This window comes from Saccostrea cucullata, unplaced genomic scaffold (genome assembly GCF_032062105.1).
Source record: "Saccostrea cucullata isolate Sc308-1 unplaced genomic scaffold, CSIRO_AGI_Scuc_v1 ctg2579, whole genome shotgun sequence".
In the NCBI taxonomy this organism is placed as follows: domain Eukaryota; kingdom Metazoa; phylum Mollusca; class Bivalvia; order Ostreida; family Ostreidae; genus Saccostrea; species Saccostrea cuccullata.
In genome coordinates, this window is record NW_026918726.1 from 96,503 (window position 1) to 122,412 (window position 25,910).

The 25,910-nt window shown below is 31.8% G+C and overlaps 2 protein-coding genes across 2 annotated transcripts in view; both read left to right on the forward strand.

The window, feature by feature from the left end:
• The window catches only part of LOC134269999 (probable serine/threonine-protein kinase pats1), a 70,055-nt gene that overhangs the window by 37,005 nt on the left and 7,140 nt on the right, over positions 1-25,910 (forward strand). The window contains exon 4 of the mRNA XM_062752171.1: positions 21,309-21,794. Within this exon, the coding sequence (XP_062608155.1) occupies positions 21,309-21,794 (486 nt within the window). The remainder of the gene's footprint in view (positions 1-21,308; positions 21,795-25,910) is intronic.
• Positions 1,873-12,269, forward strand: LOC134270022 (uncharacterized). The gene is made up of 5 exons (XM_062752195.1): positions 1,873-1,928; positions 2,682-2,905; positions 5,143-5,247; positions 5,468-5,791; positions 12,193-12,269. The coding sequence occupies exons 2-5, from the start codon at positions 2,833-2,835 to the stop codon at positions 12,267-12,269; spliced, it is 579 nt and encodes a 192-aa protein (XP_062608179.1). The 5' UTR covers positions 1,873-1,928; positions 2,682-2,832.

The window sequence follows — 25,910 nt, forward strand, 5'->3', positions numbered from 1 at the left end:
GCCATTACTTTTGAACAAGTGGTGCTAGGGCTTTCCTATTTTGCAGTTATATTTCTTGTGAGAAGACCCTACTTTGGGTAACAATATATTCAAATTGCATTTAAGAAAAGTTTAATCTTCGCTATGTTGCCATACACGGGCATAGCTGTTTCACAAACACATCTTTTCATATATGAGGATTTGCGGATAAGAGATGGATACCTCAAAGCGTAACAGACGGACGGACATCCCGATCACTATATACCCTCCCGCTTTTCAAGCGGAGGATATAATAATATATAATACTGCTGATTTTTTCTGTCTGTTCGATGATTTCCACCATCAAAAAACAATGTTTACCTAACCCTTAAGGCTTGATAAATCTTTTACTCCTTTAGATTCTGAATCATTGTATTGACCTTAAAATATAGCTTTAATTGTATCATGTTATGAGATCAACATATCATCAGTTTATTCCCAATAAGCTCAGGTGAGCATTTTGGCCAATATGCATCTTTATCTAATTTTTTTTGCCCCCTAAAAATTTTAGCTTTAATCTACAGGGGGTCATTTTTCTTCACGTGGGTTCTGCAAATTTTTTAGTGTGGTGACACTTTTTCTACGGGCAAAAGGGTAATTTTTCTACGTCGAATAATGACTGGGGGTCATTTTTCGCTGTCGAAAAATGACCCCCGGTCATTATTCGATTGGGATCATTATTTGTCTTTACACCGGTCATTCGTATCTTAAGATTTATCGGTGAATGCATGGTGAAGCCTTTCTGTAATGCATCAAAATCATAAGTTAAAAAAAATTAAAGAATAATCAGTAATTCTGTATTAAATATTTTTGTTGTTGTTTGTGCTATATTTTAAATAGATATCAAGTAGTTAATGTTTAAAATACGGTTTTAACTTTATTTTGCTGTAAACATTTAATATCATTAAAACGTTTGAAACTGGCTTAAATATAAGTTAAGTATATGATTGTGATAAATCGGGAAAGTATATGGAATGAAATTTTATTATTCTGCAAATATGGCGTCATTATATGTAATGAAGGTTTATCAATCTGCAAATATGACACGTTTAATGTTATGCCTTTCTCTAATGTTAATAGAAAAAAAATATCAAAATGTTCCATTTCAAGGGCAATTTCATTTTAAAAATAGCGTCAACAGCCGTCTCCCACATTAATTTTTCTGATATGGTGTGCAACTGTTATAAAAAATCACAAATCTCAAAATCTTTGTTGGTGAGGTCTGTGGACAATATTATCTGAACGAAAAATTCATTGGACATTACATTGCTGTCTTATGAAACTTTTGAAAGAAAATACTTAAAAATGCACATGTCTATGACGTCAAATTAGCAGTAAAACACATTTGAGAAAATTAATTTGTATGATTTTTATGCCATGAATGTCAATGATTCAAAAATGAAGAGTTTTTATCTTTTACACCACTTTTATTTTTTTTTTTTTTTAGAAAATTACAGGGCAAGATTTGTATGAAATCCATATCTTCTTCTTTGTATCAACTTGAGATATATTTTTTAAAAAAAATTAAATGTAAAAAAAAATCTGCTTTATTCATGCATTAAAAATGCATCCCGAATTTCTCAAGAATTTTGTTTCATGATCTATTCTTCTTTATTTGTTCCTGTCATTTTAAGACCTAAAGCAGTTTACCAATATTTATGACACTAACTGCGCTACATAATTACAGGTGAGTAACCTTGATATTTAAAATCGTGTAAATATGGGGGTATGGAGACTAGATGAAGGAGACAGGAAAAATACACCTTTCTTTAATTTTGATTTAATTTTAAACATAAATCAAAGTTGTAAGCTAATACGATTCTCTTTATCTTAAAAAAAAAAGATCCTGCTTGTCTGAACATCAACACGCAACACAGATGTTATGTTGTTAAGTCCACGTGTCCAAATGTGTAAGTAAATGATTATGCCGGACGGCGAATATGCAGAAAGTTTGATTTTACTTGGAAATTGAACAGTATCAATGTCATGGATCTTCTGATATTTCATGAATAAATTGATTCACAACAGGGTCGACCGCTTACTGTGATTTTGTCAAAATTCAAATTCGCTAACGAAGGTCTGTATCATGGGAGATATAGAGATGACGGATTTATAGCCTTTAACGACACAAAAGAGGAAATTCTAGAATTCTTCGATATCGGCAATACCTGTCACGATCACATAAATTCACCTTTGAAATCTCAGATGAAAGTGTTTTCTTTCTTGACATCACAGTATATTCAAAGACACACTTAATCAAGAGAGGTGACTCTGATAATGAAATCGACCCCATTATCACTTATAAAGCAGCTAGTCAGAATAGACTGACTTATTTGCACATAATTTTATTTTCATAGTACACTTTCATTAACGATCACCGGGAAATTTAGAAATCAAATCAACAACATGTATTTTTATGTTTTTTTGTGCTAATATTGCACAATAAAATAACCTAATATTGGCCTAATGTCAAGAAATGTTATGCAACATATAAAGTATAAAAAAATAACCGACATTCAAATTTAACGATCTCAAACCTCTTGCTTAAATTGCCAAAAATTGTTTTTTCCGCTCCTACAGTATTATGCCTTGGTAGAAAGAGGAAGTTTGATTTCGGTATTCCGACTTCTTTGATTTTAATCATTCTTTCTTTGTTTGTATAGCACATAAAAAGATGTTACTACCAGAGACACTTCAGAAACATCAAGACTGGACTTATCAACGATCCATATCCTTCACAGCATTCTCTCGCATGTGGACCACGACTCGACGGGGATTATTGTTGGAAGCCTGGTTGCTGTTGTGTTTATAATTATGTTGGTACTGGGTGGCGTTGTTTGGAAATGGAAAAGTAAACAGAAAGATAAAACACAAATACGTACATCAGGTATCTTTTACTTTTCTACGGTAATCTCATAGTACCTACGACAGTTTTTTTTAATACTTCTTAAGCTTTTTTATGATGCACTTATAATAGTTTTGAAAGAAGAGGGGTTATATTGGAAACAAAATGATAATATGTCTACAAAATGATAAACACAGCACCCCCAACAATCCTATCCCTCCTTAAAATTCAATAACAGAGAAATGTTCATTTAAAGTAAAATTTCTCGTTCAGATAAGAGGTAGGGGAGGAAAAAAAGTTGGAACGGATGCATGATCAGAATGTACTGATCCCTGCTGATAAAGCAGGTAACATCATTGTCTTTTTTTGTAAAGCTCAATATTCAAAATGTTTTTAAGAAAATGTGGGGTATGTTAAGGGTACATTCAAATTATTTCTCAAGAAATTTAGACATTTAAAGAAAGTTATGTTTTATAATTTACCAAAGCCACTGATAAAATGGATCCGAACAATTATTAACCTTTAAAGATAAAAGACGTGCACCATCACCACGTCATTACATGATTTCTATTTATGTCGAAATGTCCCTTAATAAAAAGTTATTAGAAAAACGGGCACCCGGAGTTTAATAACTTCTTTTAGTAGATAATATCGTTAAAAACGTATCATGCCTAATGATGTCTAGTGCTGCTAGAAATCCACTGTCTTATAAGTGAAATAATAATTACAAACATGCACACGTAGATTTGATTTCATACATTTCAACCAAGATTTTTCGGGAAGACATGCTTACCTCGGGATTCTAGAAGCACTTTTCAAGTATTTAAGAATCCACGCATTTGCTGACCACATTATATAAATGTATTTTTTTTTAAATATATGGCCTACTCTTGTTCTCTTGCATTATTGTTGTCATGAATGACAGAGGAAAGGACGACCGGTTTACGTAAATAGGTGTCTGTCTTCGAAAGAGATATAACCGATGAAAAATTAGCAAACTTGTTTTACTAACTTGTGTTCTTAAATTGACGTCATATTGTCTACTATGACGTCTGAATGTATCACTGATTTAGTCCAGCTAGAATATTCTGAATGCTTCCTTATAACCCCTTTGATTTAAATACTATTTTATACTAGTTTATACTTGGTTTTAATTTTACAAGTGGCAATCTTACTTACATGTATACCGATAGCTCTCTTTCTAAAAGAGAAATTCTTCAAAGTCATTGCCATTTTTAGATGTTTTTAGTATTCCAAGCAACCAAAATGAGTTTGAATTATCATAACTATATAGAAATCTGAAACTTCGAAAAAATCCTTACCAACAAAGATACAAAGAGGGTTCAAGTAAATGTTCTATTAGGCATCTTTTTTTACTCCTCACTAAAATATAACGTAGTGAACTAGAAACATTTGCACACTGCAAACATGCATTCATGAAGTGGTGTTAATCAGATACTTCGATATTCCTAGGAAATTTGGAAAAGATTCAGAACCACTTTGGGCATTATTTGGCCCTGAGAATTTCTGTAAAATCAAAACCGCTCAGTTTAGGCTGCTTATGCACTATTAATCACTTAAAGTGTTGGTGACCATGTATCTATTAATAGTGACGTAATTTCCAAGTCCATGTCAATGCATTTTGACGTCATAAAATGCGTCATTTTCCTCATATCTTTTAAAAATCACCTAATATTGAAGCGTTTTTCCAATATTTCAAATACTCGTAGAGCACAAACTTTCATCAAAAATATTTAAATACATAATGAAAGCCTTGTTTCTGAAGATCATAAAACATGTTTTATTTTTTGGATCGTGGGCTGTGCTCACATTTTAATTCTTTGCTGAAAGTAGTCAAATACACTTGTGTTTTCTGCAAATTTCAAGATCATTGCAATTTTTCAAACCTGTTTTCCAATATGTGGATTCACAAAAACAAAATTTCATTACAGAAAATGAAAATATCAAGTATCCCCTTAATTTTGATGTATGAAAAGGGAAAGAGGGTGATGGTTTATTAATTGATATAAGTACAGGGCCATTTTATGTATAAGATGGCTCTTGCTCTTTGAATTCATTTTTATAGCCATAATCAGTAGCATTAAATTTGATATCTTGTTAAACAACTATTCTTCAGTCCCATTAAAACTTTTAAACGCCACGGATTCTCAGTTCTTGAAGACCTGAATCGAATCTTTTAAAAACTGATTGGAAATTAAAAAAAAAAATAAAGACTTGAATTGAAATGTTCATTTCAAAGTATTCTTTTGCTTCATTAGTCGGTGAATCAGAAAAAGATAAGATCAGAATACATCAAGGCGAGAACAGTTCTACAGTTCCAGATTATAGATATCCGTTGCTATCACATACAGATACTGCTGAGGGTAATGATAACTTAAACAAAATTTAACATTTGGTGTTTATATCTTAACAATAAATTCTTTTAAAACTCACAAAATGATTTGATTTATAAATTAAAAATCCCAAAATGTTAATTTTTAAGAAAAGACGGAAAACAATTAACATTATCGAAAAGAAATGAACTAATTACAGAAGAGTTAGAAATATTAAGCAAAATGAAAGATGTTTTATTCCTTTTTTTAGATCTAAAGATTGAAGAGGAAACAATTGTCAAATTTGAACTAAACAAAATACACGAATTTACTGATGCTCATGTCCTTAGTGAAAATGCAGAAGAAGGAGGGTGTGTTAATTCAGAAATATCTGTTGAACTAGATGAGAGAGAGCATGGTCTCAAAGAAGATTCAAATTTAAGTTTTGATAATGGAAAGAGGATCTATAAAGTCAGAGATGAAGATACAATGTGGGAACAAGACGAGAAAGCATGTGATTGCAGAGATACGTTTGCCAATGACGGAGCCAACAAAGACGAAATAATAAAGCAAATAGTGCCAACACATATTTTCGGTAATGATGACAATGTATATAAAAAAAATTCCAAGATCTTTCCTATTATGGTACAAATTGGGGAACATTAGCTTTAAATTTAAATAAAATAAAAAATATATATATTAAGCTGAATTATAACTATATGCCGATTTTAATAATGCACCAGTATTAAGATATTTAATACACAACACAATTACATGTTAGGCTACAAAAGGGGGTGGAGCATTATTCGTACGCAAAAAAAAAAATTACTGTGAACTCACACTAAACCAACAATTCTTTAAAATAGCACATAATGAGGTGATTTGCTATTTCAACATGTAAGAAACCGTCAAACTATATCAAAACTTACTACAGCATTATGTTTCGTCGTCAGTTAAATCTCACAAAAGTTATTAATAATTCACTGGACGTAATCCACTTGTCGATGTGACGTCAAATGTGACGCAGTTTGTTTGCAGTGAAAAACAGATCAAGTAATATTTTCTCAACAAAAAACGTATTCTATAATTAGATGAAATATTATTTACATATATTCTATAAACCATTAAGTTGATTCAAGGTCTTTATCAAGATTTTATTAATATGTTTTCTGTTTATTTCGTATTTAACGGAAACACTTGCAGGTATATATAGACAGAACGCAGATCAGAATTTTGCCAAATGAAATCTTTTGGCAATATGTAACATTGATTAATCGAAAAAGTAATGTATAAAACTTTTGCTAACATTATTCATTTTAAAGACTACAAAAAGATTACACTATAAGAGGCATCCCAACAAGACGTCATCACGTGACATCTTTAGAATAGAAAAAGATGCTTTAATAAATAAGTGAAAAGTTAAGGTAGTCCGATCCTGAGGTTTATAAAATAAGCAGTTAAGTAATCAATTGTACTCATAAAAGTATTTCTAAATTCACGAAGGTATGTAAATTTATCCACAGTATTTGTTCAAAGTCAAAGATTTAAGTTAATCATATCATGAAGGGAAAATTGCCAAATTTCAAGAATTTTTGCAGAAAAAGCGAATTGGATAATCAGCAATGTATTTTTCTAATTGTAAATTGATCAACAAAATAATATATTTTGGGATAAAAAGCGAGATGTATCCCGGAATTCAGAGAAATTTTCAGGATTTTAAATTCATATTTATTTGGTATTTTTGTCTTCTATTTTCGATTGGGAGGCTCGGGTTCGATCGCGTTTGCAGCACCGTCAATTAAACCTTAAACGTAAAAATAGGTAGTGACTTTTCCTTCCCTAATACTCGGCATAAGAAGTGAAAGTCACGGGTCTTTCGGATATGGCTTTAAAAGCATAGGTCCCGTGTCACGGTAGGCACTGGCACAATAAAGAACCACCAATGCTAAATGGCCCTGAGTGCCGAGGATAGGTCTAAATTTCAGCCCTTCACCGGCATACGGTGACTTCTCCATATGAGTGAAAAATTCACGAGAAGGAAGTTTAGCAACATACAATCAATCAATTAATCTTCTTTCTCCGTATTTTATAATACATAGTGTAAAAGACTTTTGCTATCATTGCAACACAACACAAATCACTTCTTATTTCATAGAAACAAACTTCCTGTAATGAAATCAACGCTGTCGCATCATGGATTTTTACATTTTCTGAGGAAATAACAACACATAAGAGAAATCAGTCACTTCTCTATGCTTCCTTCGACGAAATGATCACGATATAATACTTCTGAAATTATAAATTCACGCTGTGGATTCGATGGAATTTTTTTTAAATTCAAACATCAACTGATTATGACGTGTCATCTCTTGAAATTTGTCGATTATATTTTACGGTAGTACATGATTATTTTTTTTTATCTATTATACAAAAGAAAAATCTATGATGGATTGACAAAAATAAATACCTAGTCAATCGTCGCGGATCGCTTACAACTTAATTGAGATGTTCCCGTTAATAATCTACATAATTCTGTATAAAAAAATGGTTGGTTATTACGCTTAAATGATTTCTTCAAATCAGTGTTAATTCAAAATTACAGCATTGTCAGTAATCAATATAATTCCTAAGAGATTTTTATTCTTTTACCAACAAGTTTTGTAGCAAAAGGAAAATGTGTCCATATCGTACAATCTCGAAAATCCTATTTCGGGGGTAGGGGAGGGGGGATTTATTAGGATCGAACTTCTTTCAATACCTATTTTCCCCCAAATACTACAACTTATCCATTCATTGGCTTGAACTTTAACATACCTGATGAAAATAGGGGGAGGGGGGTGTTAACATACGTCCCAGTGATCAATGCTTAAATTATATATATCTTTGCCAAAAACAAATGGGAAGGGGTTGCGGTTTTGACGCCTTTTGGCTTGTCAAAGAATACCTTATTACTCCTGTTACTGTAACATGATCATGATAGGGTGCCACGTGAGGGGATCTGTTGCGAACCATTGATGTTTTAAGATTCCTGCTAGAAAACATAAAAACTTTGCTTTTTAAAGTTTCTACGTAATAAACATTTTTTTTTCATACATACGAACTTTTTATATTTATCGAATAGCATTTTGAGCAAATTCGCATGCATTTTGACAACTCCTCTGTGATCATCTGGTGATCATCATGTTTAATACTGTAGAGCCCCCTTTTTACACATTGCAAAACAAGATAAATACCTCAAAAGCTGCTCAAAAACTCTTTGATGTATTAGTAAAAACTTGATATATTCGGCAAAAGTTTAATTCATTCAATGCTACATGTATAATATCTCGACAATGTAGATGTAAATAACGTTATCTTTGAAATGCCGGATGTTTTCTATGTCTTGGTGAAGGCGATCGGACGGAGATCGTATAGCGATCGCTTTAGGTCTATGTTATTCAACACTTCCAAATGAAACTGCAGCTAGTTTAAGAACTACCATAAGTGCATCAGCCTATGCATAGCTTTGATAAATCGATTATGACGTCATGGTAATATTGAAAAGATGAAGCTCGCGGCGAATGAATAATAATTTTCATTTTCATACACTGTCACATACAGTCATTTCTCGTAAGGATACCTACCTTATTTTTATTAAATTTGATAAAATTTTATGACCAAGAGAGATTCAAGGATTCCACAAAACTTGTTTTATCTTCACCAGAATATAAATTATCTGATGACGGAGAGGGGACAGAAACTTTTTTTTTCTGTTGAATTGGTAGCGAGTTCCTTGTTTGGTTCCCTTTTTAGCAGGATAACAGTTTTTCTTACACTTTAAAGTTAGGCTATCAACATACAATTTTTAAAATTAAAAACAGAAATGAAGGCACACTGATAAATCTGAACTATATTGCCGTAAATGATTTTTCCTGTCTTTACTAAGGAATTTTCCATTTCCGTTCGTTTTAATGACTTTAGGTGTTATGCACTTAATAATTTGTTTTCGATAAATCTTAGCTCAGTAAGTAACCCCTTATCACCACGTTTATTATAACATGCTATGTGTTCACAATGTTTAAGAAGTGATAGAAAGGGAACAGATGTTTGATTTTTGAATAACTTTTCAATTTATCGATATATTTCACCTGAAAGCATTAGCCTTAATTCATTATTTACACAATAACGTATCAGAATATCGCCATCCACATGTATAACTAAAGACAAGGCTGTCCAGAAAGATGAGTAGGTCAAATCCATGCAAAAATTGGCATTTAAGGACAGATGATACAAACAAACTTGTGTCAAAGAATTCGAAAAATACAACTTGTGTCATGATTAAATGAATAAAATGAAGAACTTTCACCGTTTAGTTTTTAATTTTTTATTCAAATTTGGAAAAATGGAATTTAAAGTGAAAAATATTTTAATAGATTAATAAGGATGGTTTCAAAAGGGCACACTTTTGACCATCACAGAAGGTTTACAATTTCTTTATTTTCTAGAAATTTATTATTTTTATCATTTGCAACGAAATTAAGCATAGAAAATATATACCAATCCAGGCATCCAGTTTTTGTTTGTATTATTTGTCCTCAAACGGGCAAAAACACTTATGGCCAATTTAGGAGGTTTAATTAAAAATTAAATTATAATAAAAATTTTATATTGCAAAAATTGAACGAAATACATGCATAATCAGTAAAAGGATAAGAATAGTAATAATATTCATAATAGTTAGAATGATAATAAATTTTGATATTCAAACGTTTATTTTCAAAGGGTTATCATTTGGAAATTGGAAATATTACCCCCCCCCTCCCCCTACATGCACTCTCTTAAAATTTGCAGATATATGTGTGTCCAAGTGTACAACCCCTTGTTAAGTAAATTAGTAGAAAGATTCATAGAAATATTAGTGAAGTAAAATTAGTAAAAAGTGTAAGATAAAAACCTCCTTCACCCAAAATATAATTTTTTTAATAGGTAGGAAAATTTTTGTACTGTTTTTTTTTTCGTAAAAGCAGGGATATGATTATATTGTTTGATTTTGATAATTGATATGGGTCCTTTCTAAAAATCGTTTAAATAAAGAAACGTGAGACCACTGAAAGTAAGGTTGGGTCAGAGTTTTGGATAAAAATTTTACAAAGAAAGGATCATTTCATTATAAATAGGTATTTGACCTATAGGACCGGGCTTCGTTTTTTTTCTCTACAAAAACCTTGTCGATTTCCGTTCTGATTAATGGCATTAGGCTAAATACATCTAACAATTTGTTTTTTCCTAAATCTTTATTTCAGTGAGTAGAGGTAGGAGGAACCCTTACATTGATTTTCTGAGTTTGTTATCTCCAAATGTAATAATTGATATTTTTCTTTACTTGCATTGTACATAATAGTAATGTTTACTGCCTCTAAAATTCTATTATTCATGTCTAGGCTATTTTATCCATAAATATAATAAAACATGCCATTAATGTGTGAAAATCATATAGGCCTAAATCAAATCAGAGGGAGTACAGTTACTGATATATGTACCCAAAATTAATGTTATTAAATTCTAAGGAGTATATACAATTGACATTCATCGCAGCTCAATGCTGCCAAGAATACCTGTATTGTTTAACACATAGTGAGTTATTCTTGTCCTCAGAGAAAGTGTGCTTATACTGAGGTTTGTTCCGCCTGACTGACAACTGTACATTGGATTTTTACGATTTGATATCTCTTTATAGTGTTTCTTATATCAAGAATGGGCATTCATAAAGGATAGATAATTGAAGGAAAATACACAAGTCTATAAAAAAATATTAAAATATTCTTTGAAAAGGCGATAATTAAAAACTTTAAAAGTGTGGTACCAGGTGGATTCGAACCCCCGACTTTAAAATGTTTGTTAACACAGTGTAAAAGTTAGCGCATATATCAACTGAGCTAATCAGACTATAATATTTACAGGTATAAATTTGAAGCAGATTATCAAAATCAGGTTTCCTTATTTTTTGTAGGATTTTTGTGAATTTCGACCTTAGGGCAGGGGTGCCCCTAAAAAAAATCCTATCTTGAATTATTCCTTACATCCAAACCTATCAAAATATCACAATTTTATTTAGGGGCAGGCCTGCCCTGAAGGACTTCTAGGCCAAAATTCATGCAAAAATCAACGCTTTAACGGACAAAATGATGTTTCGGCCAACTTTGGAGGTTTCTTGTAAAGTTGTAAATAGTAAGTTTTAGGTGTAAAATACAGATTTGAAAAACTTAGACATATATACGGTAGATTGATTGATTGATTGATTGTATACTGTTTAACGTCCCTCTCCAGAATATTTCACTGATATGGAGACGTCACCATTGCCGGTGAATGGGCTGCAAATTTGGGCCTATGCTCGGCACTCAGGGCCATTGAGCAGGGAGGGATCTTTATCGTGCCACACCTGCTGTGACACGGGGCCTCGGTTTATACGGTCTCATCCGAAGGACCGCCCCATTTACGACAAGCAAGGGGGTACTGAGGACCTATTCTAACCCGGATCCTCACGGGAAAAACAACAAATAAAGATTAAATTTTAAATGTCACTTTTTCCGGGAAATTATTCTCTCCTATAGGTCAATTCTTTTGTCAAAGTGAATACATCCAAAGTTTGAGGAGAAAATCATTTTAAAATGCTTTTTAAAAAACAGCAGAGCCAATTGCAATATCGACATAGAATCATATCTGGACTGTTTATATTAAGTATCCCTTTTCCTATATATTTTTTATTCTGAATTTATCTGTGCCTTTTCCCTAGAAAATATGCTCAGATGTGGCCTATGGAGCCTTGCATTTCCTTAATCAAAGTGTTGTAAATTTGCAAGCTTACATTGTGACAAACATTTATTTCTGTTTACCTGAAAATATACACGTGTCTCAAAATGACAATAAAGCTATACAAAAATAATAAATGTCCTTAGTGTTTGATTTAATTATTCTGTAAAGCAGATTGTTACCATTCTCATTTCTTTTCTTTTTTAGGTTACACCGCCAGTTATTTGGGTAATTACAATATTTGGAAACCAAAGTCGTATGGTATGTACTTTGCTAAATCTTGAATTTGTAAGTACCTACTTCCCCCTACAAGATAATCATTTTAGCTACTTTCTACTTTTCTAAAATCAGTATCGGCTACAAGTCCTCAACCGAACGCTGTTGCTAAGGCGAAAACATTAAAAGCAAGAAATCTACGTGAGCAAAAGCATTTTAGGAAAATAGATGATTGAATTTTAATTTAACTAGCTGTCTGTCACTTTTTGGAGGCTTTTTAAGCCATAATATGTTTATTTAATCAGATTAATCAAATATATTATTTCTATATATAAAATGCTTAGGGTAACGATGTATTCAATTCGCCAATTAAAACATAAAACAACATAATATGATAATTTGAAAGAAAACTTTAGAGTTTTACCTTAAATGAAAAGTAGTACATAAAATCTCTACAGTTTAGGGAATACCGTTAGTATTTTTACATTGCAATTAAAACATTTTGAATTTTACATAAGGGAAAAATAATTCATAGGGAATGATAATAAAAAAAAGTCTTGCAGATGCTTTGACACAAATTTAATGTTAACATTTTCTCAAATTTTCTGAATAATTTCGTGAATGTTATCTGTATTTTGCTATAGCAATTCATACGGAAATATAATAGAAATCTTATTTTTCTGGAATTTACTAGTATTTAATCTAGCTAGAGGAGTTTTATTGATATATCTTCCACTTTCATAAATTATTATTTTATCCTTAAAATACTTTAAAGAGAAAAAGCTATTCAGTTGTGTAATAATGACAAAATATTAAAACTATAAGGTTTAGAATAGAAATGTACGAAAGCAAAACCAACACACTGGTTTTGTCAGCCTGTGTTTCATGTTCTGCACAGAGTTTGACAAATTGAATACATCCGTGAAACGTTTGTAAACAGGATGCGAGGTCTCGCAAGTAAGTTAAGGCAACGTACAGAGGTTTCTATACAATTGACTTATTAAAACGTTGATTTGGTACCCACGGCATGCTCCTAACAAGTGCATATTATGACGTCAAATTATATCTTCTTTATATTTTACTTTATCTATTAAAGATCCTATTGCGCCGACGTTATTTTGTTTATGTACCTATAATATTTAAATTGAGAGATCAATGACATCATAATAAGACGTCATATTGTACAATTGCTTCATAATGCTTGGTGAAATTAGTATGTTTAAAAAATAAGCTTGGAACTTCTCTGTGTAAAAATTACACAAATTATGCATTTTTATTTGCTCATTTGCATAGAAATGCCTCTACCTAGCTTTAATTTTCTTGCGCTGTTGTTGTAAATGCGTACGTTTCACCAAGTGTGTGCATTTGTTCAACTCCGAACACACCACCAAATACTGATTCACCAAACTGATGTGATGATTTTTCTTTCGCACATTCTCCTCTGAAAGGTAAAGTTAAAATTTGTGAAAGTGCAATAATATGTCAATCAAACGCTTTTAAACGTTTTTAATAACTTCTAGAAAAATAAGCATTTCATTATATTTTCGTATGAAATGCTGTAGCAACATAAAGCAACATATACATGTAAGTCTTGAAATTATACCGAAAATTTGAGAAAATATTAAGGACAGATGACACAAACAAATTTTTTCTTTGAAAAAGATTAAATATCATGTCAAAAGTTTAGAAAAGCGGATGGTTCTTAGATTTTTTTCTCCGAAAAACTGGAATATGAAAAAGACTTGGAAAATATTAGTAATATTTCAATGAAAACACAAATATAGACAAATCACATTCAGTAAAGGTTTACAGGTGAAAATAAATTTCAGAATATGTTATCTTGGCGCTAGAAGTGTAATATAAACTAAAGAAAAATATACCGAGCCAGATGAATTTTATTAGGAAAAGCTAAATGGTTAAAATCAGCCTATGTGATATTGCCATTTTTTTTATTATTTCGATCTTCCTCTTAAAATTCGCCTGGCTTGGCATATTTTTCTTAGGTTTATATTACACTTTTAACGCCAGGATAACATATTTTGAAATTTATTTTCACCTGTAAACCTTTACTGAATGTGATTTTTCTTTATATGTTTTTTTATTGAAATATTACTAATATTTTCCAAATCTATTTCATTTTCCAGTTCTTCGGAGAAAATTTTTTAAGAACCATCCACTTTTCTAAACTTGTGACATGATATTTAATCTTTTACAAAGAAAAAAAAATGTTTGTATCATCTGTCCTTAACATCAATGTGTGTCTAAGCACCTGAAACATTGTCAATACAATGAATGTATTGTATTGTATCTTTATCTATTTTTATGTGCCCGCATCGAAAGATCTAAGGCGTATATTGTTTTTGTCCTGCCTGTCTGTTTGTCTGTTTATGTGCAAACTTTAAACTTCGCCATAATTTTTGAACCACGAATGATAGAGACTTCATATTTGGTATGCATTCTCCACTAGCAAAGCTCTTTCAAATGACACCAAGGTCAATGACTTTGTGACCTAGACTGTGACCTTTATGATAAAAATAGAGGTTTTTTGCAAACTTTAACCTTTACCATAACTTTTGAACCATAAAAGATAGAGACTTCATATTTGGTATGCATACAACGCTTTTTATGTTTTTTTTAAAAGACACCATGGTCAATGACCTTATGACCTTGACTGTAGCCTATATGCTAAATATAGTTTTTTTTTACGGAAATTTTTAACCTTCACCATAACTTTGAACGAAGAAAGGCAGAGATTTAATATTTGACATGCATAATCCGCCGAAATTTGGCTGAAACATTGCCCACTTGGCGTTAAAAAGCAATTAGCACTCAATTCGCTAGTGAAGCCCTTTCGCATGGCACCAAGGTCAATGACCTTGTGACCTTGACTGTGTCTTATATGTCTTTTACAGTACCCGCATCGTTATTCTTTACAATTCTATCGTGTCCTATCGTGCGTATATCCTATCGTATCGTGCGTGTATCCTATCGTATCCTATCGTATCGTGTTTTCCGTTTATCAGGTTTTGCGTTTTCTATCGTGTTTTGCGTGTATCGTGTTTTCCGTGTATCGTGTAGATCGTTTATCAGGTTCTATCGTGTATCGTGTTTTGCGTTTATCGTGTACATTCGGAAACCCTCGGTTTTTTTTTTCTTTACTATAGAAAGAAATTACTGATCTATTCCGAGTTTCTTTTTCGTTTTGTTAACTAAAATAAGATTACTTCAACCGAAAAGGAGAAAAGAAAATTTCATCCCTTTCTTTTTCATCCTTAAAAGAAATATTAAAGCGTAGAAGGAAAATAATAAATAAATAGCGTAATTCACGAATAAATAAATCGATCAATTAATTAATATTTAAATGAAAAAAAAATTATATCTTGGTAAGGCAGAAAGTGATTGTCAAAAATTAAACAGTAACTGTATTTTTCGGAAATGAAATTATGCTCAGCAATCGATCACCTGTCTTTTTTTAAAAATAATTTATCGAATTATATGAATTTTTTATTCAAAATTAGATTTTTTTAAATATAATTTTCTTAAATGAATAAGAGTTACTGGAGAAAGATATTTGGTAAGCTACGGTGTATGAATACCCAAAAAGCAAATAAATGAATAATAGGCAGGATATTGATATGTATCTTTTTTCATGCAATATTCTTTTTTCCCCTTATTTATCGTCTGATAATATAGTAATATGTTAACGCCTTTAAACTGCATGTATGCACAATTAATTAAAGTCTTCATGTTACAAAAATAATAAAACATAACACATTAATCAAGATGATTTTAAAACCGATTTTGGCCGTATACGTTCAAATTTTAAATTAATGTATACAAGGGAAAACATGATGTTTTTTAAACAGCTTACCTTTTGGGCGTGAAAGTAAACTGAAAATGTAATCCATCGGGGTGTCAAATCGAAGACCTTTCCTTACCAGAAAACTTACACGTATGCGTAGCTCTCTAATTAGCACACTACCTTCCTGTGCGGTCAACATCCCCTCCCCCTTCTCCCCTAACTGACATCTCGGGGCGTGTGTGTGATCATCGTCAACAAACCTTTACTGATTTCTCACCTGGGGTCAATTAGTAACCTCGAATACTACCTGGTTCTAATGAAACGCATCTACTTATTTTCGGGATTGTGTTCCTAACTTGTGTGAACAAACTTATCCAAGATTTAATTCAAAAATATATATATATATATATATATATATATTATTATAACAGTAACTTGATCCGAAGGGTCGTATCACGTCGAGTTGACTCGCGGATCATCAGATCTAACGAGACGCGAAGCGTCGAACTTGATATGATGATCCGCGCCTGTCAACGAGACGTGATACGGCTCTTCGGATCAAGTTACTGTTATAATGATAAATTTATTATATACCCTCTTATAACTAGCTAAATATAGCAGAATAAAACTTTAGAGATCAATTGTATAATATTTATCCATACAACAAAGAGTAATTACAAGGGACTTTTTTACGCGCAAGAAAAATAACGTCATGTTTTTGCGTACTACGTCATCAGTTTCAGAGAGTGGTGATATGGATACAGAAAACCACAGTGTGGTGATCCGGAAAATCGGATCAAACTCGGTAAAATTAACAGTAACAAAAACAAGGATATTGATGGGTATGTAATAAATTAAATAATTGTACGATTTATGGATTAAAAAAATCATCTCATTGCTTGAATCTTAAATAAAAATTCAAATAAATCAATTTAATGAAATGGAGTCCCTAATCTCAATCCGATGATTTATTTCATTTCGTACAATGGTTCCATAATGCTTATGTAAATAAGTCTTTTAATAAACATTTCAAAAAAAATAAAACTGTACTTGTGGTACATGCACTTTCGGATCATCGGGTTTTCTGCATAACGGGGTCAAATTAATTCTAGGAAACAATTTCATTAACAATTTCATTGATCGTAGAAACGGGTGAAATAGTTCTAACATTCTAAACTATGAAAATTAGCTCGCACTATATTTCTAACATTCTAAACTATATGAAAATTAGCTCGCATTACTTTTTCTACGGTATCTTTCTATAATTATAAAACAAAAAAAGTCGTCTGATTCCGCCGTGACCATGCAAGACAAGTAGGTACATCGAATCAATTTATAGTATTAATCGATTTAATTCCATACTTATAAAACTTATTTAAGAATTCAATATTATCTTAGGCTATTAGATTAGATCTTGTTTCTTATTTTAAATTTGTTACGGAATTTTAACATCCCGCCCTTCGAATATGCCTCATATGAGATTACCGGGTCTAAAATGATTTTCAGGGTTAAATAATTCATTTGCCGACTAAACCCTATTTTTTGTTATTATTAGAACAGTACACACAAAGCTAAATAGCAATGATTAATAATTATGTAGTCGGAAAAGTCGCATTTCACTCTTTTTATATTTGTTTATTAATTTTTGTGTTTTGGGTATTTAACCATTCAATACTCGTAAATTAATAGGAAGTTTTCAGTATCTGATATATAAATGTTTACATGTACATACATGTAAGTGAGAGCTAAGCGTAATGATTTTACATTTTTTGAACAATGATATTACCAGTTAATTATAATCTAATTTTTTTCTTTTTTTTAAATATTTTTTTACAGGTAAGTCTTGTTTTCACAAGAATCACTAATGAAGGCATTTAGAAGAAAGCAGGGTTAAAGAACCACTAAAATCAGATGGAGAAAACTATGAAAATCAGATTGAGAAAGTGGGACTGGATTTGACTAATCCCTGTGAAGCCACCATCCAACATCACAAACCAGGACCCAATCTGGAACCCACAGGGCAAGAGAACGAGAGGGCACCCAGCAGACTATTATGAAGTTTTATGTGTTAATTGATTACTTTTTATTCTTAAAAATATTTTCTTAACAAAATTGCAATTATTACCTGAAATTATCACACTGATTTTGAATATTTGGTGAATATTTGGTGAATAAAACACATAGTTTGATGCCTAAATGCTTGATTTATTTTCATTAAATGCTGGAAAAAAAAAACAGGGGGTGGGGATATAAAAAATATCAAAACTTTCTTATATGTGCACTAACCCCTACTTTTTATGCTATGAAAAGAAGCCATAATACCCAAAAAAAACTGTACAACAATTTGCTTAAAAAGTTTAATTGTAGAAATATGTTTTTCTTTGGTTTTTCGAGCAATTTCATAGGGAAAAATGTGCCTAATTTTGACATGAGTGAACAACATTTTTGGGTACAAGTTATCTAATTGGTATTTATTTGCTCATATTTTCCTTAAAAAATCAACTTTGCGATACTTTCAAGTAAATTTAAACCAAATGAAGTTTTAATTCACTGTATTTATAAGTTTTATGAGGTATTTTATGGTCTAGTAGCATTTTTAAAGGAAATTTCCCATGCTCTATTTTGGCCTATGTTCAAAGTGTTGAACCTCTCTTAAATGAACACTAATATATACTTTTCTTGTCTTTAAATTATTCCTTGGGTATTACATTTTCAGAAAAATATAAGCATTTGGAAAGTTTAATGCACGTTCCTTTTCCGAGTATCATAAGGATACATCCTTAAAGTGCATTTAAAGTCTTGATCTGCTAACGTTAAAAAATATTATATACAGATATATTTATAGTTGAAAGTGTGTTTATATAACTACCATACGAATATGAAACACCTTAATATCCAATCTTTCACAACACTCTTCCAAACACACACACAAAAATGCTATATTTATTAATTTTTTGCATGAATAAACATTTTTCTTTAAAAATAATATAATTAATCTGTGTAAATGTCATAGAAGTTGAAGTATAAACTATAAAGCTACTCATCCAATCCCCATAATTTGTTTAAGGTCATTTAAATATACATCATAAATTAATTTAAAAAAAAAACAGATTAAGACACCCCCACTTTTTTACCATAATGAAAAATAATAAAAAGTTCAACACTACTCGGGGGATTATAAGTTACTGTTTGTAATAATTATTATGGAAAATAATCTCTATACCATGAATGGGGCTGCTTAAATCCTACTCTCCTATCACAGAATTAATTATTCAGCACTTTCAGGTAGGACTACCATAAAAGTGAAAAAGTTGTGCCTTGTAGCTTTTTCCTGTAATTTTACATTATTTCAATGCGTTTTATGTATAGATATAAAGTTTATAACCTCTAGTCTAGGTATATTTTATAAAATTCACGGGCATCGAGATGTTGTTCCCAGCACTTTTCCTATTCAGAAATTTGTCTTAAAGAAAATACAATCCATTTCATTGTGAACAATTATCCGTATATCGTTGAACTCTTACGATCTTTATAACCGTACAAAATGTTCCCCTTACTGATAAAAGTGAAGTCGTTTTTGCCGAGCTCGGCAAACATTCCATGCATACATAAGCAGTAGTAGATTTCCCATTGAATTAAAACTCATGTTAATAAAAAATCAAATATGAACAGTTTCTTTATACGGATTTTCTCGAAATATTTCAAGGCGTATTCCCTAGCTATGGGCGTCCTTAACCTAGCTGCGACTTTACCAAAATTTTTTAAAATTTAGTACTTAAGATGGAAAAATAAATCATCAATCCCTATATAAACCATACTATTCTAGCAGTGCTTTTGATTTGAAAAACTATGCACCGAGAACTTTTAATAGAAACAAATAAAATGTTTCAATGTATGCGGTATAGTGTTGAATTAATGCATCTTTTTTGTAACAAATCGACTAGACGGGGGAAAGGCTGATCGGAAAGTAAAAAAAAAACATTGTCTGATTTCATGATACAAATAAATTGTAGAAAAATATAAGCATATTACCTTAACCCTAAGCTTATTTCCGCATGAACCAAACATTTTATTCTTGCTAAATGATAAAAACTTCGATGTCATGTGTTTTTCTTCATTGATTCTCGTTATATTTTACTTTCATCCTGCTTATACTGCTTATACTGATCAATGAATGTCAAAATAGCACTTATATTCTAAAAAAGAATGGTCCACGATTTATTGTATAGTAATAAAACGTAGATAAAAAAGTCCCAATGCATACTTTGGCATCAAACCCGGTTTAACAGTCTCTTCGAATGGACCGGTTTCCTTGTCCCGAATTTAAATCTGCGACGTGAGGATTAACCTCTTACTCCAAGACTCTAAAGCAGATCCTGGAATCACTGCGTCTCGCTGGCGACGAAAGCAACACGTTAATTCAATATATAGCTATTATTAAGAATAAACATTTTAAACAGGTTTGCATTCACATTTTAGGAATATATGTACATTCGTAAGAAATATCCTTATATATTTTTTTTAAAACGCATTAATTCACCGTTGACTAAAGTTGTAATTAAAAAAGACAGGGAGTCCCGTCTTAAAATAGCTGCAGAACTGTAGCTCTCTGAAAAAAAAAAAATAGTGTGTATACTGACAGAGCTACAGTGCCACCCTTTGGAAAAACTGTATATCTATTGCGCACAAAAACGGGTAATGTTCCTCGATATATTTCTCCATTTTTTTTAAACTCTCATCACATACATATTACAAAATTGAAACTGTGTGTTCCATATTCGTTCACTATAATTCTTTTTAATTGCTCTCCCGGCCCTGAATTTGATATCATCGAAAATTTTGCATATTTATAAAGCCATGTTGGTTTGTAAAAATAGTTGGGTCCAACGCGCTACGTACCGGTGAAAACTACGAGAGTACTTGATAGAAGAGTAAGGAATTTACTGAAATCTGGCTTTTTTGCAATGGAAGTAAGAATTTGGAAATAATTAATCCTACACCATGCGAAATTTTTTGCAGCAATAAGTTTATCTTTTTTTCAGTGGGTGGCCCTGCCGCTCTCTGATCTGTCAATATATAGTTATTAGGAGAACTACAGTTCTGCAGCTAGTCTTAAAACACATCTATTCAATAGAGTTTTATACTTAACGAACAAATATAAAGTAGTTCAGCTGAATGTAAACATTTTACTTATTTTTCTTACATATTGTTTTTATTCTATTAGTTCATAATTTATCCATTTGCTAGCTTTAAATTTTATCATTTATTGATTTTTTTTTATAATTTGGAAATGTTGTGATTTCAGGTGAAATTCTTAGTTATCCGCCGGAAGTCAGATGTCTACTGTATTGTTTACTGTTAAGTGATCAATATCGGCTGAATCTCAATGAACAATCTCACAGAATCATAAGGGACAAAATCAGAGATAGATGTTTTATAGATCTAAATGATGACGATTTGGTAGATCTTCCTGATGGAATCACAGAGACTCATAAAGGTGTTATAACCTTTATATCAGAGGACATCCGACATGACGTCATGTACGCCTTTGTTACGGAGTGTCTGGTGGAGGACAGTGATCTGGAGTTTTTCCTGACCACGGTGTCACGTGACGTGATCTCAGAATACTGCCGGACCTGGTGGTATACGAAGAGTAAGGGAGAGAGATGTCTGTATTTACCGGACAGTCCGGAGAAATTGTACTACCTCTTCATAGACAAACTACAGCTGGACATCATCACACACTGTACTGTGTCTGACAGGGGGATTCATGGAAGGATCAGTAGACTTTGTGAGTATATTTTACCACTTGTACATGTGTAACAAAAATTATTTATTTTAACTTTTCTTTGTTTTAAGTTCTACTAGTCATAAACTAGAAGAGCTTATGCGATAGTAATTCGTCCGTCCGTCTGTCTGATTGTCAGTCTAGGTGTCTTTGTATCCTTTTTTTTTTATTTCGATGAACGTTGTTGACTTGGTTACAAAAAAATAAATATTTTTGTGAAATACTTTCAAAATGCTCTTTCCTACAGTTTTGATCTGATTTTAATATAAACTGGCACACTAGTAGACAACACTAATATACATAATTTCATATTTTGGTTTTTGATGTCGATGAACGGCGATGTCATGGTTGCTAAAAATAGAAATTTCTGTGAAATGCTTTAAAAATCTTTCTCTGAATACAGTTCTAGTTTGATTTTATTATAATGTGGCATGTAGGTAAACTGCACTGAGATGCATATTTTTTTTTTCATTTTAATGAGTGATGTTGCAAATGTAACTAAAGTAAAAGAAATACTGTACGATTTTATCAAAAGCTATTCCTTCAGTTGTCGTTTATTGCAATATATTGCCCCAAAAGGAGAATTAATCAAGCTTCTTTATTCTATTAATAGCAGTTTGAAAGTTTCAAGTCCCAACTGCCATTTTTCTCTTCCTTTGTTAGTAGTACAAACCAATAGAGCTTCAATCTTGACAGAAACTTCAGGTTTTTAGCTCACCTCAACGAAGTTGGGGGAGCTTATGTAATACCCTCGGCGTCGGCGTCGGTGTCGGCGTCGGCGTCGGTGTCGGCGTCCACGTCGGCGTCGGCGTCCCAGGTTAAGGTTAAGTTTTTTGGAGCAGTTTTCTTTTTAAGTACTTCTGTGTCCTATATTGATTAGACATGCATGGAAGACGGTTCTAGTGTGTTTCATTGTATCAGTCAAAGTTTCAGATGCTGCAATTTCAGCAAAGGAATGACCAGGTTAATGTTTTTGGAGCAGGTTAACATTTTTGGTGCAGTTTTTGGTGTAGATTTCATTTCCAAGTAACTATAATCCCTATGTTGACCAAACTTGCATAAATAATACATCTAAGGATGGATACTACTGGGCTTGCTTTGGATTCTGAATCTGACCTACATTTTCCGGTTGATTGAACAGGTTAAAGTTTTTGGTGTAGGTTTCATTTCCAAGTAAGTATAATCCCTATGTTGACCAAACTTGCATGGATGATACACCTAATGATGCATACTACCGGGCATGCTTCGGATGCTGAATCTGACCTACATTTTCCGGTTGAGTGAACAGGTTAAAGTTATTGGTGCATGTTTCATTTCCAAGTAACTATAAGCCCTATTTTGACCAAACTTGCATAGATAATACATCTCAGGATGGATACTACTGGGCTTGCTTTGGATGCTGAATCTGACCTACATTTTCCGGTTGATTGAACAGGTTAAAGATTTTGGTGTAGGTTTCATTTCCAAGTAACTATAAGCCCTATGTTGACCAAACTTGCATGGATGATACATCTAAGGATGCACACTACCGGGCTTGCCTCGGGTGCTGAATCTGACCTACATTTTCTGGTTGAGTGAACAGGTTAAAGTTTTCATCAAGAGATGAAAATTCTCAAATTTGCTTCAGATGCTGGATTTTGATTACATTTTCATGAAGAAGAACCAGTTTAAATTTTTTATGTAGATCTATTTCAAAGTATCAGATCAAAATTGCTTAAATATTTTCATTTTTGGAATGTACACTTTTTGTTGGTTAATTGTGTGAATTTGCCTTATTAAAAGACAACATTCGTTGAGGTGAGCTCTGTAATCTCTGATTACCTATGTTTAAATATGAACATGTATTGGTGTTGTATGCTAATTATTGTAATATTTTTATGTACACATATTAAGAATTTTCTTTATCATTTATTATGCAAAAATAGTTTTTAATTATTTAAATGTAATGTAAGAACTACATGTGCATGTAGATAGGTACATAGAATGTAATCGCATATTATTCCTAATATTTGAAACAGTCTTTATAACATGAATTATACAATATTTATTTGAAATATTCTGTCACACTTGAAAATAATTAACATGTAATCAATAGGTATTGAGGAACTGTTCTGCGCAAATATTAAAGAAAGGCATCCTCTAAGAGATATTAAAGTACATAAGCTTTACTATTATCCTTCAGAATTATACAGTCAATCTGATTGGTTTAAAGCATGTCACATGATTGGACAGCTGTTGTCACCCTTTAGACGACAATGACATAAAGCTGGCATGCATGGTTACAACGTGTTGTTGCCCTTGGAATGAAAATACAAGAGTTAAATCGAGATAGTTCTAGTTTATAATTATAGGATGGTTGATTCATAAGTTTGTGGAATTTCCTTCTTTAATATTATTGCGAGTTGTTGAAAGCAAACAAAATGTATATTGATAAAATAAAGTCATTATGCAAAAATATTGGAAAATAACTCTCCAAATTCAATTTACCAATGTCACAAGAACTTAATCAAAATGGATAGTTATCGAGTGCGGAGTAGACTTCGGCGCAACGTTAAGTATGTCACATCACGCTATAAGCGCACCTCACCCCCTGACTAATTCAAATAATTCCATGTATTTCTACAGAATGCTGCCTTTTCTTCAATTTTTACGCATAAAGATCCTGGGTATCCTTTTGCACCGACTTATCTTCATAATAAACTCATATTTAGAATACTTTCGATCTTTCCAAATGATGTTCTAGTTTCGGTAGCAATTTCAAGCACAGAACGTCATCGGCTTACGTCCATTAAACCTTACATGTAATTTGCCAACAAGGAAAAACAAACTCTCCGAAAGGCGGCCACACCTTTAATCAATCGCGATGGAAGTACTATTTTTCTTAAATTTCTAACGGCACTGGAAAACTAGTTTCTTAATGCATTTTTCTCCAGCCTGTATAAGTAGTATACATGTTTAAGTAAGAGTGTTCATGATATTTTCACAAAACTTATAACTTGATTGAAAATTGACGTGATATTACAATGTAAAGATCGTCAACAATTCATCGACTAATAAATTAATTTTCCATTTAAATCAGTATGATATCACACAAAAGAGTCACGAGAGGTCAAGCAGTCGTAAGAATGACATTTTCGTTTTATATACCACTAGCTAAGTGCGGTTTTTTTTCTCATTTCACGTATTAAGAATTTAGATGATATCATAGAGTTCATGTCTCACCTTCATTATTAAACATCCGTTTCTATGGAAACTGTTCTAGCGTTTCTATCATGAATATTTGAAATATTTTTATAGAAAAAAAAACAAGTGTTTATATTATCATTTGTACATTGTATTTTTCAATTATTTTTTTCTTAGAAACAAATGAAATATGAAGAAATTCCGCAAATGCTTGGATAAACCCAAGTGCATGTACTTTCCAGTAAAAAAAATCTCCAGATTACAGTTTTTAGCAGATTTTCCTTGTTTTATTTTCTTGGTTTTGCTAATGTAAGACGTCCAAATGAATAACATTTATCATTTATCATAGGGTTGCCTAATATTATTTTTCCGGAACAGATACAGAGGTGACTACAGCCTTTTCAACAGTTGTTTACAATGCTGTTTGGAGTGTTAATAGTCATAATGCCGCTGCACGAGCACTGATCCTTTGTTGAATATTCCCTCAAATCCAGTCAATATGTAGTGTTATAAACTTTTTGCGTTTCTATAGTTATATTGGGATTATAAATAGACAATATGATTAAAAAAATATTACTTTTCTTAAAAAAATGTGTTAAGTATGCATTTAAAAATGTAATATTCCTTAAAAAAGTTGTTCTCCACCTAATACATGTAGAGAAAAAATATTAATGCCCATAAATGTCTTATAACCCTATAAGGTGAGGAGCAGGAGAAGGAAGGAGGTACATGTACATGTATGCTGTCAAGAGTCATGTCCTTCACACTAAAACTTAAATGAGAAATTGTCTTGAATTATATTACATTTATTATCTGGTGTATGATACAAGCATTGAGATCTCATCTTTTTCACTTTTTCTACTAGAATTATTTCATCAAGTTTTTGTTGATGTTTTAATAGGTGTATCTTTAAAATTACTCAATGTCACAACATAT

Bases quoted from the DNA above. Each gene is read 5' to 3' on its own strand.
- LOC134270022 (XM_062752195.1), top strand. From the start codon at position 2,833: ATGTTGGTACTGGGTGGCGTTGTTTGGAAATGGAAAAGTAAACAGAAA. The intron at 2,906-5,142 runs GTATCTTTTACT...TTGCTTCATTAG, and splicing joins AACACAAATACGTACATCAG to TCGGTGAATCAGAAAAAGAT. The intron at 5,792-12,192 runs GTAATGATGACA...TTTCTTTTTTAG, and splicing joins AGTGCCAACACATATTTTCG to GTTACACCGCCAGTTATTTG.